Here is a 16,570-nt window from a genome sequence, read left to right on the forward strand (position 1 = left end):
CCCCACACCTCGCCAGTGCCACGTCCTGTTTTTTCATCTGCGACTAACTCTCCAGTATGTTCCCTTCTCCCATTCCCAGCTTCTGCCCTGGTCCACTTGTCCTCTCTCCCGAGTCACTTCTCCAGTCTCCCCGCTTGAGCTGCCATTCTTGCCCTCTCTGACCTACCCTCTCCACTTTCCCCCGGAAGCCAGAGTTGGTCCTGAAACACGACCCTCGTTCTGTCCCACCCTCTCCTTAACCTTCCATAGCTCCCTAGTGTGTTATCTGTGCCCCCAGTAAACTGAGCTCTAGGACGGAAGGACTCTTTGTATTCAGAGGCTAGAACAGTGCAGGGCACATAGTAGGAGCTCAAATACTGATTGATTGAATGAACAGGGCCGACTGGGATGAGAATCAGGGAGGGCTTCTTGTGGGAAGTGGTATCTCAGGAAAGCTTTGAAGGACCGGTCTCCAAGTGGGCAGCGAAGGGTAGGCAGGGCCACATGGGGGTAGGAGGAGCTGTTTGTGCAAAGCCCTGATTGTTGCAGAGCTAGGCCGAAACGGGGTCTGGGCCGGAGTGGAAGACTGGGGAGAAGCTGCAAGGGGGAGGTACTGGGGATGCGGGGGCTCCTCTGAGCCTGTCTTTCAGATGAGCGCGAAGCCGTGCAGAAGAAGACCTTCACCAAGTGGGTGAACTCGCACCTGGCCCGCGTCGGCTGCCACATCGCGGACCTCTACGCCGACCTCCGCGACGGCTTTGTGCTCACACGGCTCCTGGAAGTCCTGTCCGGGGAGCAGCTGGTGAGGGGACCTGAGGGCCTGGGGGAAGGCGGCGGCCCTGGGATCCGGGGCTGGGTTATCACAGGGTCTGGCTAATGGATGTGTGGAGCGTCCTAGAAGGGCCCGGCGGGTTAGCGGCCTCTTCATTCAGGTGGGTGGGGCTATGGCACAGAGGCGGGGCTTGGGCGAGCCTGGGGGCGTGGCGGGAAACGGAAGCGGGGGTTCTGTGGAAGGTGAAGGCTGCGGTTCTTGCGGGCTCTGGACTTGGGGTGGGAGGAGCTCTGTTGGAGGGGTGGGGTTATTGGAGAAGGGAGGGGCTTTATTAGAGGGGGCTGGCCTGGGTAGTGCGGTAGCAAGACGGAGGTCTATAAAACAGGGGCAGAACCGTGTTGCAGGGGGTCGATGGGTGAGGGTGCAGTTGTCGTCGGAAGGGGAGGCGTAGGTCATGGAAATCTGGGGAACCAGACAGAACTCTGGTGTGAGTTTGGCTTGTGGTATGGGTTGCAGTTGTATTTCTGGGCTTGGATGCGGTTCATCGCAAAGGGTGGGATTCTGACGGAGCTAGAGATTTATTAAAGGAGCTCAGAAATCGTGGGTGGCATGGCTATGGAATAGAAACAAACGCCATCGGCAGTAATAGTGCTGTAAACGAGGGGAGACGTGGGGGGAATGGGCGTGGCTCTCGGCAAGGCCCTGAAAGAGAGGCAGGAGGGGTGTGGCCACAGATCCAGCGGCCAAACCAAGGTGGCCTGGGGCAGGCATCCAAGGGGAGGGACGGGAGTATGGTTACTGGCAGGTTGCTGAGGCTTCTTGATAAGACGTGTGGCTCTCAGGTCGGAGGCGGAGCTTCAGTAGAATGGGTGGGGACGGGAACTAGAGTAAGCCAAGAAGGCAACGGGCTCTTAAAAGGGTCTGGCTACGGGAAGGGGCAGGGCTTCTTTAAAAGGATTGGGTCTTTGGTCTTTGAAAAGACGGAAGGGGCGTGTCCTGGGCGTGGACGTCCAGGGGGCGTGGCTATGGGAGCCCACCTCTGTGGAAGGGGTGAGGCCGAGGGCACAGTGTTCTTGGCCAGGCCACCCCCCCAACGCCCCTGCCACCCTAGCCAAGGCCCACGCGCGGTCGCATGAGGATCCACTCGCTGGAAAACGTGGACAAGGCGCTGCAGTTCCTGAAGGAGCAGCGCGTGCACCTGGAAAACGTGGGCTCGCATGACATTGTGGACGGGAACCACAGGCTGACCTTGGGGCTAGTCTGGACCATCATCCTGCGCTTCCAGGTGATCCCCAAGTGACCCCTGCCCGGCCCGCCCCCCAACGTGTGGCCCAACGTCTTCGCTCACTCCCCCACTTATTCATTCATTCCAGAATTTCCCAGGACAATCCAGGAACCCTAATCCCGGTGGTGGGGGTGAAAATTATGATAAAAATAATAATCATTATCACCACCATCACTATGGTCATTTACATATTTTTTACTGTGTTCCAGGCACTGTTCTAAGCACTTGGCATTTAAGAGCCCAACAACCCCATAAATTTGACACCATTTATTACATTTTACCCTAAGGAAAGTGAAGCCCAGAGAGGCAAAGTCATATGTTCAAGGTCACACAGCTGGATAGTGGAGCTGGAATTCAAATCCAGGCAGTTTTGCTCCAGTTCAGAAACAAAATCGACAAATTTTCTTTTCTTCTTTTTTTTAATCGACAAATTTTCTACCTCTCTGGAACTTAACATTGTGTTGGAGGAGACAGACAGTAAACAAACCCATAAATACATAGAAAAGAGATGGATGAGAAAAGGATCAACTCTAGGTAAGAGCTATGTGGAAAAGAATAGAGTATGATAAAGCAGTAAAAGGAATACAAAATATCAGGTTGATGGTGTTGAGATTTTAGACTTGGTGGTCAGAGAAGAGCTCTCTGAGAAGCTGATGGCTGCTTGACATGAAGATGAAGGGAGAAAGCATTCCAGGTCAGAGGCACAGCCTATGCAAAGGCCCTGACTGAGATGGGAAGGAGCTGGAATGTCGAAGGTATAGAAAGGCCACTGGGGCTAGAGAACGGGAGACAAGGGGAAGCCAGGGAGGAGATGAAGTCAGAAGGGTTGACAGAGCCTAGGTGATCTGCAATTAGTGGTTTGATTTTATTCTGTTTGAGATGGGGAGAAATTAGTTTTATCAAGAAGATAGACATAGGGGCACCTGGGTGGCTCAGTCAGTTAAACATTTGCCTTCGGCTTTGGTCATGATCCCAGAGTCCTGGGATCAAGCCCTGCATAGGGCTCCTTTCTTAGTGGGGAGCCTGCCTGCTGCTCCCCCTGCTTGTGCTCTCTTTCCCCCCTCCCTGACAAATAAATAAAATCTTTCAAAAAAAATCAAGTGTTTGGCAAAGGCCTCACTGAGAGGTGACAAGTGAATCAAGACCTCAAGTTGAGATGGAGCCATGCCCCTGAGGGAAAGAACAGGCAGTGCAAAGGCCCTGAGGCAGGAGGACACTGGTGATTTAATGACGAGGACAGCAGATGTCTGGAGCAGAGTAGGCTGTTGAAGATGAGGTCAGAGACATAATGAGGGGAAGTTTACTTTTGCCATGAGTGAGACGGACTCACTGAAGGTCTTGAGGAGGGGAGGGAGGCGTGTGATCCGATCCAGGTGCTCACAGGGTCCCTGTCTGCTGTGAGAACAGACTGTGGGGGCAGGAGCAGGGAGACCAGCATGGAGGTGACTGCACTAGCCCAGGCCGGAAATGATGGTGGCTTGGATTAGGGAAGTGGGCCAGACACCAAAGTATGGAGGCTTCCCTGGAAATGGAGACCCTAGTCCACAGCCGCCTCCCCCAATTGTAGATGTCCCAGCCCACTCCAGATCCCACTCTCACGCTCCTGAACCCCCAGCCCCAGGCCAAAGCTGCCTCTCCATCTCCTCTGTCACCTACCACCCTCCCTGGCAACGGGGTACGCCGGTGTCTCCCAGGCTCAAGCCCTCCGGGTCCCGGCAGCCATGTTTTGTGTCCTCACAGATTCAAGTAATCAAAATCGAGACTGAGGACAACAGAGAGACCCGCTCAGCCAAGGACGCACTGCTCCTGTGGTGTCAGATGAAGACAGCTGGGTAAGCACACTCCCCACCCGGCGCCCCCACCAGGCAGGTGGGGCCCTAACCTAATCTGGAGGGTTCCTTCTGGGACAGGAGTGCAAGGGGCAGCCCATGTCCTCAGTGTCGAAAGTTACATCTGAAGTTAATGAACGGGTAAATAAAATACATCCACTCTTCTGACCTTGACAAATAAACCCGTGTAACAATCTGGAAGGCCTGGTTCAAATTTAGAACTCGTGCTCCTCAGTTGGAGAGTAGTGGACTGTCTCCAGCCTGATCCCCCCCCCCATCCCCGCACCTCGAGAAGCCTCACATGCACCTGTGTGGACACCCCGGCCCTATTCCTGAGCTGTGGCTACCCCCCACCCTGACAGCAGCCACCCCTCCACCTAAGAGGGCCCACCCTGGGGCTCAGGCAGCTCTGGGGACAAGTTCAGGCTTCTGGGTACCTTCAGTGGGGCTGAGAAGGGAGCTGTGCAGGCTCTGCTGGGAAGTCCCCAGGACCCTCAGCGCTCTGCCCTGCAGGAGGGGCGTGGCCTGGAAGTCCGGTGCCCTCTGGCGAGCTGCCCCTGGCAGGAAGGGGAGGCAGGTGTGGATGTAGACTGGGCTTTCTCTAATGCTCAGCCTTCCGGTGCTGGCTGGCTGGCTTGCAGTGCTGTCTTCCTCGTGTCTTGTGTTTACCTCTATGCCTGCTTTTCATTGTTCCTATCTCCTCGCCTCCCTCCTTTCTTCCCCTATCTCTGTATCTTGTTTTCTCTCCATCTCTCTCTCTTTCCATCTCCCTGCCTCAATTGATCTATCTATCATCTATCCACCCACCCACCCATCCATCCGTCTCTGTCTCTCTCTCCCTCCTTCCCTCTTTTTCCTTCTGACTGTCTCCATCTCTGCCTCTGTTTCTCCCTTCCATGCTGCCAGTTACCCTGAGGTAAACATCCAGAATTTCACCACCAGCTGGCGGGATGGCTTGGCCTTCAATGCGCTCATTCACCGGCACAGGTACCACCCAGCCCTGCCCCACCCCCGACCCTGCGTCCCGTGGGTACACCCCTGCAGACATGTGCATGGAGATGACATACGTAGACGAAAGGACCCAGCCCTTCACACGCACGCCCTGCACACTTACACAAGGCACGCACCCCTACGGAACCCTGTCCAGGCCAGTACTCTGCGTACACACAGAAACACGCATGCCCTCACACAGAAGCGTATACGCACTCACACTCATGAGCGTACACAGCCCGTGCCTGCTGCTTCGATGCCCCCAGGATGGAGAGCTTACTCCCCCATGGACTGCCCTCTCTGGTGTGTGCACGGCAGCCCACCTCATCAGCAAGTCCTTCCTCTAGGGGAGCCCCAGGGCCCCGCTTCTGCCTCCCTGCATACCCACCCTTCACACCCCAGGGCCTGGTACTGATTCGGCTGAGGGGTGGGCATCCAGACAAACTGCACCCACGTTGTGATTGTATACATGGCAGGTTAGGGAAACTGAGGCCCGGAGCCTGGGAAGGACTTGCTCTGGTGTGGTGGGAGTGGAACCCAGCCTTTTCTGCTGTAGACACGTGTTCACTCACAAGCCTTGCTTGTCACACATACACACCCATACACATGGAGAGACCAGCCCTACCCCCACAGCCAGAAACCCACCAGCTCTACCCAATGGCAACATTTACTGAGTGCTTCCTGTTTACCCAGCATTGTTCTCAGTGCTTTCCAATAAGTCATTTAATATTCAGTGAGCCTGTGAGGTGGTTGCTAGTATTATCCCCATTTTACAGATGAGAAAACCGAGGCACAGAAAGACAAAATAGCTTACCCAGCATGACAACCAGGAAGTGGCCGAGCTGGGGTGTGGGCCCAGTGGGCTGGCTGTAGACCTCACACTTCAAACTGCTGTGTGATACTGTTTAGAAACACACCCAAGTAGACACGTATGCCTTGCGAACTCAGTCACGCACATGCCCTCACGCGGCTCTCACAGCCACAGGGAAATGCACAAACACGCACGAGCACACCTGCTTTCCCTGGGCCAGGGGGCGCCCCTCCTGCCCCTCGCGGGGGGTGGGGGGCTCAGACAAGGACGTCTTTCTGCCCTGTTGCCCACTGGCCTGGGAGCCTGCCTGCTGCCTGTTCGCTCTGTACCCCCGCCCAGGCCCGATCTTGTGGACTTCAGCAAACTCACCAAGTCCAACGCCAACTACAACCTGCAGAGAGCCTTCCGCACGGCTGAGCAGCACCTGGGGCTGACACGTCTGCTGGACCCTGAGGGTGAGCCCTGCATAGCCCCAGCCAGACTTCCTCTTGGGGGGACTCCCGACCCCAATGCCATCCCCAACTCCACTCCATCCTGCTGCAACACCATCCCGAACTCAAGGCGGTCCAAGTCCCAGCTCCCTCCTGGCCCCTCCCCTTCCTCATCTCCAATCCCTCCTCCTCCCCGTCTTCCTGTCCCTCCCTTTGGCATCTCTATCTCCAACCCCAGCCTCATCTCCCTTCCTGTCTCCAGCTGAACTCCCTCCGCTCCCCAACCCCATCCTGAATCAGCTCCCCCCAAGCCCACCCCCCTCTCCCTCCCTCACTCCAGTCCCAGCCCCAAAGCCAAGCCCACCACCATGATCCCCATCCCCTGACTTCAGCCTCACTCCTAATCCATGATCATGCCAACACCAATCCCCCAATCTCTGGAATAACAGCTGTTCCCTTCTCCGAACATCTACTCTGTGCCAAGCACAGGGCTGGGAATTTTATCGAAACTTCTCCCCTTCATCCTCACACTGACCTGGTTGGATAGAACTTATCCATCCTGTTTTAAAGGGGTAGAAAAGAAGGCTCAGAGAGGTGGAGTCACTTGCCCAGCGTCACACTGCAAACCAGCAAACGGGACTTGTGATAGCCGTATTCTGTGCTCGGCGCCTGGCACGTAGATGTCTAGCGGCTGTCGGTTTCATGAGTTGGTGAAGAGTAAAGGCCGAGTATAATATTGTGCATTCAGCGGGCAGATCAAAATGATGACCGGAATTCGTGGAGTTTCTCCTCTGTGCCAGGCTATTCTTTCTAATACTTACAGTGCTCCCAGGTGGCTGGCACTGTGATTGTCCTTCCCGCTACACTGGGGAAACGGAGGCTCAGAGAAGTTAGGTCCATTTCCTAAGGACATGCAGTGAGTAAGCGTTTGAACAGGGATTTAAGCACATGCTGCCTACAAAGCCCGTGTCCTTGATCGCCAATCTCATACATCATTTATACACTTCATAAATATGTATTGAGTTCCTACTGTGTGCTGGGCATGACTGAGACAATGGTGAAAAAAGACAGCATAGGGGTGCCTGGGGGGCTCCGTCAGTTGAGGGTCCAACTCTTGATTTCAGCTTAGGTCATGATCTCAGGGTCCTGGGATCAAGGCCCACACAGGGCTCTGCGATCAGCAGGGAGTCTGCCTGAGGATTTTCTCCCTCTGCCTCTGCCCCTCCCCACCTCACGTGCGTTCACGCTCATGCTCTCTCTCTCTCTCAGATAAGTAAAAAAATCTTAAAAAAAAAAAAAAAGACAGGCATAGCCTTTGTCCTTGAGGAGCCTAAACTCAAGCTAAGGACATGATCACGTAAATGAATATTTAATTGCAAATTATAAGTTCCAGGAGGCAATGATAAGATGCCATGAGGAAGACTAACAGGGTGACCAACTCTTCACAGGCTGAGCAGGGAGGCTTAAGGAAATGTAAGTTGAGTTGAGCCCTGAAGGACGAGTGGGGCTTAGGCACACGGAAGAGGGAACCTTGTTCTACGTAATGAAAACAGCATGTGCAGAGGCCCTGAGGTGGCAGGTGGAATGGTGTGACGTAATTATGGATCGCTTCTCTGTGGTGGTTTGCATGTGTCAGGTACTGTTTAATCCCATGAGGCAGATCCCCATCTGGCAGATACAAAAATTAAGGAACAGAGGGGTTAGTGATCTTGCCTGAGGTCACACAGCTAGTAAGAGTGGGTTCTCCCTCCCTCCGCCCAGTCCCTGTCAGAACGCTCACCACCATGCTCCCCTGCTTTCCTCTACCCCCAGATGTGAACATGGAGGCTCCAGATGAGAAGTCCATCATCACCTACGTGGTCTCTTTCTACCACTATTTCTCCAAGATGAAGGCTCTGGCTGTGGAGGGGAAGCGAATCGGGAAGGTTTGGGGAGCCGAGGGATGAGGTGGATGGGAGCTTGGGAACCACCTGGAGGCACATCTGGGATGACGCTGACCCCAGCTTCCTTTGCCGGGTCAGGTCCTGGACCAGGTGTTGGAGGTGGGGAAGATCATTGAGCGCTATGAGGAGCTGGCGGCCGAGCTGCTGGCCTGGATCCACCGCACCGTGGGCCTCATCAGCAACCAGAAGTTTGCCAACTCACTGAGCGGGGTGCAGCAGCAGCTTCAGGCGTTCACGGCCTATTGCACCCTGGAGAAGCCAGTCAAGTGAGGCCCAGCTCAGAAGGGAGGGCGGCAAGTGGAGGTGTGGAGGTGGGGTTCCTGAGCTCCAGCCCCTTTAGGTTTCAGGAGAAGGGGAACCTGGAGGTGCTGCTCTTCAGCATCCAGAGCAAACTGCGTGCCTGTAATCGTCGCCTCTTTGTGCCTCGAGAGGGCTGTGGCATCTGGGATATCGACAAGGTGAGGTTGAGAATGTCAGGGAGAAGCAGGGTTACTCCATGCGGGTGTGTAGGTTGTGCACTGCTCAAGGGAACCATCTACAGTTGTAGACATCATGGACTGGCTATTCATCCTGACAGTTTTCCAGCCAGGATGTGCCATGAAGGAGCAATATTTTTTTTTCCAGTTTACACAAAGGTGCTGTAAATGCTAGGAGTCACCTCAGACAGAGAAGCCAGGGCCATTAAAGTGTGGGGGCATTGTTGGGGGTCTGACTGCCTCCTCCTGTCTCCCTAGGCATGGGGCCAGCTGGAGAAGGCAGAGCACGAACGGGAGGCTGCTCTGCGGGCTGAGCTGATCCGGCAAGAGAAGCTGGAACTACTGGCCCAGAGGTTTGACCACAAGGTGGCCATGAGGGAAAGCTGGCTGAATGAGAACCAGCGCCTGGTCTCCCAGGTACTGCGTGCCGGGCTTGGCTCTGGAGGAGAAGGAGGGAGGGCAGGGCTGGTGGCCCTGGGACCAGAGAGGGAGACTCGGTCTCCTAAGTGACAGAGAAGTGTTGAATTAGTCTCCTAGGTGGCAAATGAGGGTGGGAAGGGAGAACTGGGCTCCTAAGTGAGCAGTGGGGGAGGGGAGTGGGCCTGATCTCCAAGGTAACAGGAGAGTGAGGTTGGTCTCCAGGGTAACTAGAGAGGACAGAATTAGTCTCTTCAGAAATAGAGAGAGTATTTAATTAGACTCTAAGTGACAAAGGAGGTTGTATCTGGTGTCCAGGGTAACTCGGGAGGATAGAATCAGTCTCCTAAGTAACGGGTAGGGTAGGCCTGGTCCCCAGTCTCTAGGGCAATGGTAGGATGAGGACTGTTTCCTGGGTGACGAGTTTCAGGCTAGAGATGTGATGGAGAAGTGTGGGGCTGGTCTCCAGGGTAACAGAGGAAGATGGGGTTGGTCTCCAGGGTAACTGGGGATGGTGGGGGCAGGGGCGGGGTAACAGGTGGATGGCTGGGGCAACATGGGTGAGCGTCTGCGGCCGGCCCTGCCCTGCCCCAGGACAACTTCGGGTATGAGCTGCCGGCCGTGGAGGCCGCCATGAAGAAGCACGAGGCCATCGAGGCCGACATTGCGGCCTACGAGGAGCGGGTGCAGGGCGTGGCCGAGCTGGCCCAGGCCCTGGCGGCGGAAGGCTACCACGATGCCCGGCGCGTGGCGGCCCAGCGTGACAGCGTCCTGCGCCAGTGGGCCCTGCTGACCGGGCTGGTGGGGGCCCGGCGGACGCGGCTCGAGCAGAACCTGGCCCTGCAGAAGGTCTTCCAGGAGATGGTGTACATGGTGGACTGGATGGAGGAGATGCAGGTGGGGCCGGTCCTGGGGCCGAGGGCGGGCGTGGGAGGGCAAGGGAGGGCTGTCGACACTCAAAGGGTTGTCAGGGAGCTGGAGGGGGTTGGAGAGAGAGATGTTGCCAGGGACAAGGAGATGGAGACAGAGATCAGAGTTTAAGGGATGGGCTGGAGGAGCAGAAGAGTGGTCTGGGACAGTGCGGGGTGGGGCTGGCCTTGGGGCCAATGCCGAGCATGTGCTCAGTGCTGCCCCCTTCTGGTAGGCTCAGCTGCTGTCCCGCGAGTGCGGGCAGCACCTGGTGGAGGCGGAGGACCTGTTGCAGAAGCATGGACTGCTGGAGGGGGACATCGCGGCCCAGAGTGAGCGGGTGGAGGCGCTCAACGCTGCTGCCCTGCGTTTCTCTCAGCTGCAGGGTGAGTTTGGGCTTGGCGGTTGGGGTGGAGACTGTTAGGGCCGGTGCTCGTAGAAACAGAATGACTCCTAAGAGACAGTAGGAAGGAATGAGCTCGCTGTCTTTGGAGGCATTCAAGCATGAAATAGGATCACACTCCATCGGGGATGTCATGGGGGAAATTATTGCCTGGAGTGGAGGTTAGACCACATGACTTCTTCCTGCTTTGAGATTCTGCAGCCATAGGTATATTTTTATGGAGCACTTGTTTTATGCTAAGCCCTTCACAGCCAAATGTCAGTGAATACCATAAAAAGACTGTGTATGGTAATATACAGTCAGGGCCCTTTCAGCAGCAAATGATAGAAGTATCAGTTAGCTTAAGGAGAAAAGGGGAGTCACTAAAATGCCCAGAGAGGGGCAAGTTCAGCTTCAGGCATGGCTGGATCCAGGGATTGTCCAATGATGCTTTTAAGACTCCGTAGTCTCTGTGTTTATGTCACCTTTGGGCAGTCCCTCCCCTTGTGGTATAAATCTGGGATCATTCAGCCCCGTGTTTACATCCTAGCAACTTAGAAGACCCAGCAAGGAGACAAGCCCCACTCCTCCAATATTTCTGACAATAGGTTCAAGGAAAGCTTTCATTAGCCCACCGTGGGTTCCCTCCCCTCCGCTCAGCCAAGCACTGTAACCCCAGGCTCTCAGTGAGCTAACTGGCCACATCTATGTGACGTACCCACCCCAGGGCCAAGTGTAGGGTCAAGCTCTTTCCAAAGACATGAACTGAGGAAGAGGAGGGTGGGAAGCCATTACCAGCAGCAGGGGCGTGGATGCTGACAGGCAAAACCAAGGCTGGCTCTAATAAGGTTCTCATTGTGCTGATGCCAATACCCTCCAGTCACAGACCACCAGGAAAACCCCTGCGGCCAAACCCAGTTGGGTTTGTCGACTCTTTGCACACGCCCTGGGGATCCCTGGGGCCTCTCAGTAGGAGGGTGTCAGGATGGGCTTGTTTTAGGTGTGGGCTTGTGTTAGGGGATTTGGGCCTGATTTGTACAGCGTGTGTTGCTGCGGGTTGAACACTGTTAAGAAGGCGGGAGTAACTAGATGATCGCTCATCTGAATCATTTGTATCCAGGTGGTGGGAGGAACAGGAAGTGGCAGCAGTCATTCACGAGCTGGGTGAGGGGGATGGCTGGCGGTTTCCGTGGCTTGCACGGCGACCTCTATTCTGTGTGCTGTGACACGATCATGGAAGGGCCTTGTTTCCATCCCACTCCCTCGTGGTCGCAGAGTGGCCTTGTCTGAAGCTGGTGGCCTTCAAAACTGTATGCTAGCCTCGAATGCTGCCAACACTGCTTTTGCTTTCTTGCAAAAGAAAAGGAAAGGAAAGGAAGGCTCAGAGCCATGGGGCTAAAAGGGTTTCAGGCTGGCCTGTCTCACTCCTGTGTCCGGAGCCACAGCCCTCGGGAATCCCGAAGCATCAGTAGAAAAGGCAGGGCCTGTTGGGCTTGCAGGGTGGTGGGGGGGGGCGGTTCTCACCCTCATAGGCTGGGTCAGATGGGAAGTCTTCTTCCAAACCCCATTGGGACATGGCCACCCTAGCTCAGCCCCTCTCACCCACATCTCCTTCCCAGGAGAGGCTGTTGGGACCCTCTCCTCCTTATGGATGTTTGCCCCAGGAGGCTCTCTCTGTCTTCTCCTTGTGAGGTCTTGGCGCCTGGTGGCAGCCAGAGGCACCACACAAAGAGCAAAGAGGCTGGTGTGGGGTCTGTGTTGTCATGGTGACGGGAGGCTGAGCTGCCTGATATGTGGTCCAGAAGTTTCGCCTCCCGATCTGACACTTCTTAGCTGATCCTGGGCAATGGGGCTTCCTTCCCTGAACCTCAGTTTCTTCATCTGTAAGATGGGGCTCATAAGGATACTGCCGCACAGGGTGGCTGGTTGTGAGGAGGAAGCGACACTGTGCCAGAGTCAGGTGCGGACACACGGATGTCTGTTGCTGTTGCTTATTCAGTTGGACGCCTTGGTATTTGGGTCAATTTCAGCGAATGTCCAGAATTCCAGAAATGGCGCATGCCATCTAGGGCAGTGTCTCTCGCAGTGTTTTGACCCAGTAAGAAATACGTTTACCTCCTGACCCAGAGTTCACACGCAAGCGTGCACACACAGGCTCGAAGGTTTTATGAAACAGTGCTTCCCCTCGCCCCGTGTGTTGCATCCTGATATTTTCTACTCGTTCCATCCTATTCCATTAAAGAAATGCTGGCGGTGAGCCATTAAGTTAATTTCACAATTCTTTCGTCACAAACCAGAGGTCTAGGAGGAAGGCAAACTATCTGAAGAAAAAAGGGAGTTCAGGTCATCCCTGGAGTTTAGAGATAAGGCAAAAGAGGATGAGAGGGGGAACCCAGAAAATGGCTTAAGAATAGAGACATTTCCTCCTGCCTGGCTGGCTGAGAGGGTAGAGTTTGCAACTCTTCATCTCTGGGTTGTTAAGTTCGAGCCCCACGTTGGGTGTAGAGATTACTTAAAATAAGATGTTTCATTTCGTCCAGTCCTGAAGGAAACACAATTTACCCTAAAACATACAGATTCTAGGATTCTCTGAATCTCAGTTTCCACCCACCATTCAATCAGTAATAAGTCACTGTTTTAATTAGGTACTGCTCTGGGCTCCCCACCCGGTGCTGGGCAATGGTGGAGACATAGTGTGACGGAAACAGCCCCAGGCCCTGCCCTCATGGGGCTCCCGGTCCAGTGGGAGTGAAATACAGGCAGTGATAGGCCAGAGGGGTCAGGACCGGGATGGGGGGCGGGGAGGGCACAGGCAGAGGGGTCAGGGCTGGGATAAGGGAAATAGAGAAGCCTGGGGGAGCCAGGGAAGGCGCCTGCTCCAGACAGCTTGTCAGGGAAGGCTTCCCGGAAGAGGGGACGCGCAATCGGGTCCCTGATGAAGCCTACCTAGCCAAAGACAGGGCAGGTAGCTTGCACCTCGCTCTCGGGCGCCCCGTGGCCGGTGCCCAACCTAGGGTCCTCCCCTTCTCCTGGCCCAGGCTACCAGCCCTGCGATCCGCAGGTCATCTGCAACCGCGTGAACCACGTGCACGGCTGTCTGGCGGAGCTGCAGGAGCAGGCGGCGCGGCGGCGCGCGGAGCTGGAGGCCTCGCGGAGCCTGTGGGCGCTGCTGCAGGAGCTGGAGGAGGCCGAGAGCTGGGCCCGCGATAAGGAGCGCCTCCTCGAGGCGGCGGGCGGCAGCGGCGGCGGCGCGGCGGGCCCGGGGGGCACGGTGGGAGGCGCGCATGACCTGTCCAGCACCGCGCGCCTGCTGGCGCAGCACAAGATCCTGCAGGGCGAGCTGGGCGGGCGGCGGGCGCTGCTGCAGCAGGCCCTGCGGCGCGGCGAGGAGCTGGCTGCGGCCGGCGGCGCCGTGGGCCCGGGCGCCGAGACGGTGCAGCTGGCGGGCCTGGCTGAGCGCGCGGCGAGCGCCCGGCGGCGCTGGCAGCGGCTGGAAGAGGCGGCGGCGCGACGCGAGCGGCGGCTGCAGGAGGCGCGGGCGCTTCACCAGTTCGGCGCCGACCTCGACGGGCTCCTGGACTGGCTTCGCGACGCCTACCGCCTAGCAGCCGCGGGCGACTTCGGCCACGACGAGGCGTCCAGCCGCCGCCTGGCCCGCCAGCACCGGGCGCTCACCGGGGAGGTGGAGGCGCATCGCGGGCCCGTGGGTGGCCTGCGGCGTCAGCTGGCGACACTGGGGGGCGCCAGCGGCGCCGGGCCCCTGGTGGTGGCACTGCAGGTGCGCGTGGTGGAGGCAGAGCAGTTGTTCGCCGAGGTGACCGAGGTGGCTGCGCTGCGGCGCCAGTGGCTGCGTGACGCCCTGGCGGTCTACCGCATGTTCGGCGAAGTGCACGCGTGCGAGCTGTGGATCGGTGAGAAGGAGCAGTGGCTGCTGGCCATGCGCGTGCCCGATTCGCTCGACGACGTCGAGGTGGTGCAGCACCGGTGAGCGCGCCCTTGTGGGACTTCCGGGGCCCCTTCCTGAACTCACGCAGTCTAGCCTTCCAGGGTTCAACACTTCCCACACTCGCTCAGCGGGGGCCAGAGCTCCAGGGAACGGGAATGATAGTAGTTCCCACCTCACACGAGACGCGTAATGAGTACTTGTAGGACACTTAGCAAATGCCTGGGTAAGGGGAGCATTTCAGGAGCGTTTGCTATTATTGTAAGACTTACATTCACCTGGAGGGAAATTAACTTAAGCTTCTCCAGAGACACCCCAGCCTGGTCCTCCCCTGGAACTGCCACAGTCCCTGCACAATTGTCACCTCCCTAGCTCATGAAGTAGCTCCGACCCAGTCACTTTCTTTTCCATCACCCTGCTTGACGTTTCTTCATAGCACTTAACCACCCGTGACACGTGAGATACTGACTTGTCTGTTGGCTGACTTAGTAATGAGTTGTGAAATTAGTGGATGACCCGTTTTATTCATCCACTCATTCCTTCGGTTGGTACTTATTGAGCTCTTGCTGCGTTCTAGGTCTTGTGCTGGGCATCGCCGACACACAGGCCTGGTCCCTACCCTTACTGTGCCTGCAATTACCCAAGCCACAGCTTTGGGCATTGTTTTAAAAAGGGGAGGACTGTGCCCAACTTTAAAAAGATCTCCCTGGCTGCCATGTAGAGGGTGTGTTGGAGGGTTGAGAATGGTGGCTGGAAGCCCAAAACGGCAGCTGGGGTGGGGCCCCGGGTGGGAGGGGACAGGACTGGACAGGCTAGGAGGCCAAGTGGAGAGGCCATGGGGGTGAACATTCTGGGGAGGGGCGTTGTCCAAAACAGGGCCCAGAGCTATGGCCTAGGGGATGGTGGGGCTGCCCCTGAGATGGGGACCCAGGGGAAAAACAAATTTGAGGGGAGATACTGATGCTGGTTTGAGTCACAGTGGCTGCGAGGAGCCCCGCGGAGGTGACTGGCAGCTTTGAGGTATAGCCATGTTCCAAAGGAATGAAGTTGAGGCTGCAGAGAGACCTGTGGGGGTCATGAGACTAGGGTCATGAGAACTGAGACTGTGGGGATGGATGGCATGGCCCAGGCAGGATGGGAGAGAAAGCTGAGGGGGTCTAGGACAGAGCCCTGAGGGATGTAACATTTAGGGCGCAGGTAGAAGGAGGAGGAGCTGGCATGGGGTCCTAAGAGTTAGAAGGAAATGCAGGAGAAGGCCAAGAAGTGGACAGGTCCCCAGGGTCCAGGCCTGCCTGAGCACGACCATCCTCCTTCTACAGATTTGAGAGTCTGGACCAGGAGATGAACAGTCTGATGGGCCGTGTCCTGGATGTGAACCACACGGTCCAGGAGCTGGTGGAAGGAGGCCACCCCAGTTCAGACGAGGTGCGCTCCTGCCAGGACCACCTCAACAGCAGGTAGGCGGGGTCTGGGGCCTCACACCAGTCTTTACCAGTTCTTTCCATCATTCTTTTCCTCATTCACTCAACTGTGGGAATCAGAAATGTGTGATTTTGACCCCCTGACGTGATAATGGCCACCTAGGAAATCAGGAAAATCTTGGGGGAAAATGGTAATACCCAATGTCAGTGATGATGTGGTGAAATGAGAATACAATATATTTTAGCAGACTATTAGTTTACTTGTATGGAAACAATTCACTGAGTATCTGCTATCTGCCAGAAATTTTTCTAAGCACTTTATATACCTGGTTTTATCTTCCAATATCCCAGTTTCCGTAGTAAAGTTTCTAGAATTCAGAACTCTTTAAAAATGGTAACAAATTAATATCTTTCCCCCTAGAACACTCACAGCTGTTCTTCCAATGTGGGTAGGGTTCATAGATGAAGATGCAGATCCAGGGAGGTGAAATCCTTAATTCAAGCCAGTAAGTAGGAGTCAAACCCAGTTCTGTCTGAATCCGGAGCTGGGGCTCTTGAACACTTAATATTGAATCTTCTCAGCAACCCTATGGGGCATAAATTGCCCCATGTTAGAGAGGGAGAAGCTGGGACTCAGAGGGGTGAAGACACTGGCCCAAGGTCACACAGCAAGTTAGGGGGTCAAGCCTGGATTTGAAGCTGAATTTGTCTGACTCCTAAGACTATTTTTAACTGCTGTGCTGTAAGATTCCAGTAATCAGGGATTTTAAAGCCTTTCTAGGCTTAACAGTCTCAAAGCATCAGGGCCTCAAATGATAACAGTAATGATTTACGGCTTAGTAAGAGTATACGCCAAGTGCTTTAGCCACGTGATATCATGAAACACTCACTGAAATGGACATTATTATTCCCATTTTCCAGATGAGGAAACTGAGGATCAGAGGTAAATGATTTGCCCATGGTTACGTGGTGAATCTGGCCA

At 55.6% G+C, this 16,570-nt stretch overlaps 1 protein-coding gene across 1 annotated transcript in view; it reads left to right on the forward strand.

Moving 5' to 3' along the window:
• Positions 1-16,570, forward strand: part of SPTBN4 (spectrin beta, non-erythrocytic 4) — a 67,981-nt gene that overhangs the window by 11,485 nt on the left and 39,926 nt on the right. The window contains exons 2-14 of the mRNA XM_026482276.4: positions 630-781; positions 1,863-2,036; positions 3,777-3,868; positions 4,772-4,852; positions 6,006-6,121; positions 7,910-8,022; positions 8,119-8,306; positions 8,381-8,498; positions 8,775-8,933; positions 9,528-9,830; positions 10,078-10,228; positions 13,263-14,208; positions 15,487-15,624. Of these exons, the coding sequence (XP_026338061.1) occupies positions 630-781; positions 1,863-2,036; positions 3,777-3,868; positions 4,772-4,852; positions 6,006-6,121; positions 7,910-8,022; positions 8,119-8,306; positions 8,381-8,498; positions 8,775-8,933; positions 9,528-9,830; positions 10,078-10,228; positions 13,263-14,208; positions 15,487-15,624 (2,731 nt within the window). The remainder of the gene's footprint in view (positions 1-629; positions 782-1,862; positions 2,037-3,776; positions 3,869-4,771; positions 4,853-6,005; positions 6,122-7,909; positions 8,023-8,118; positions 8,307-8,380; positions 8,499-8,774; positions 8,934-9,527; positions 9,831-10,077; positions 10,229-13,262; positions 14,209-15,486; positions 15,625-16,570) is intronic.

The sequence above is a fragment of the Ursus arctos genome, unplaced genomic scaffold (genome assembly GCF_023065955.2).
Source record: "Ursus arctos isolate Adak ecotype North America unplaced genomic scaffold, UrsArc2.0 scaffold_19, whole genome shotgun sequence".
In the NCBI taxonomy this organism is placed as follows: domain Eukaryota; kingdom Metazoa; phylum Chordata; class Mammalia; order Carnivora; family Ursidae; genus Ursus; species Ursus arctos.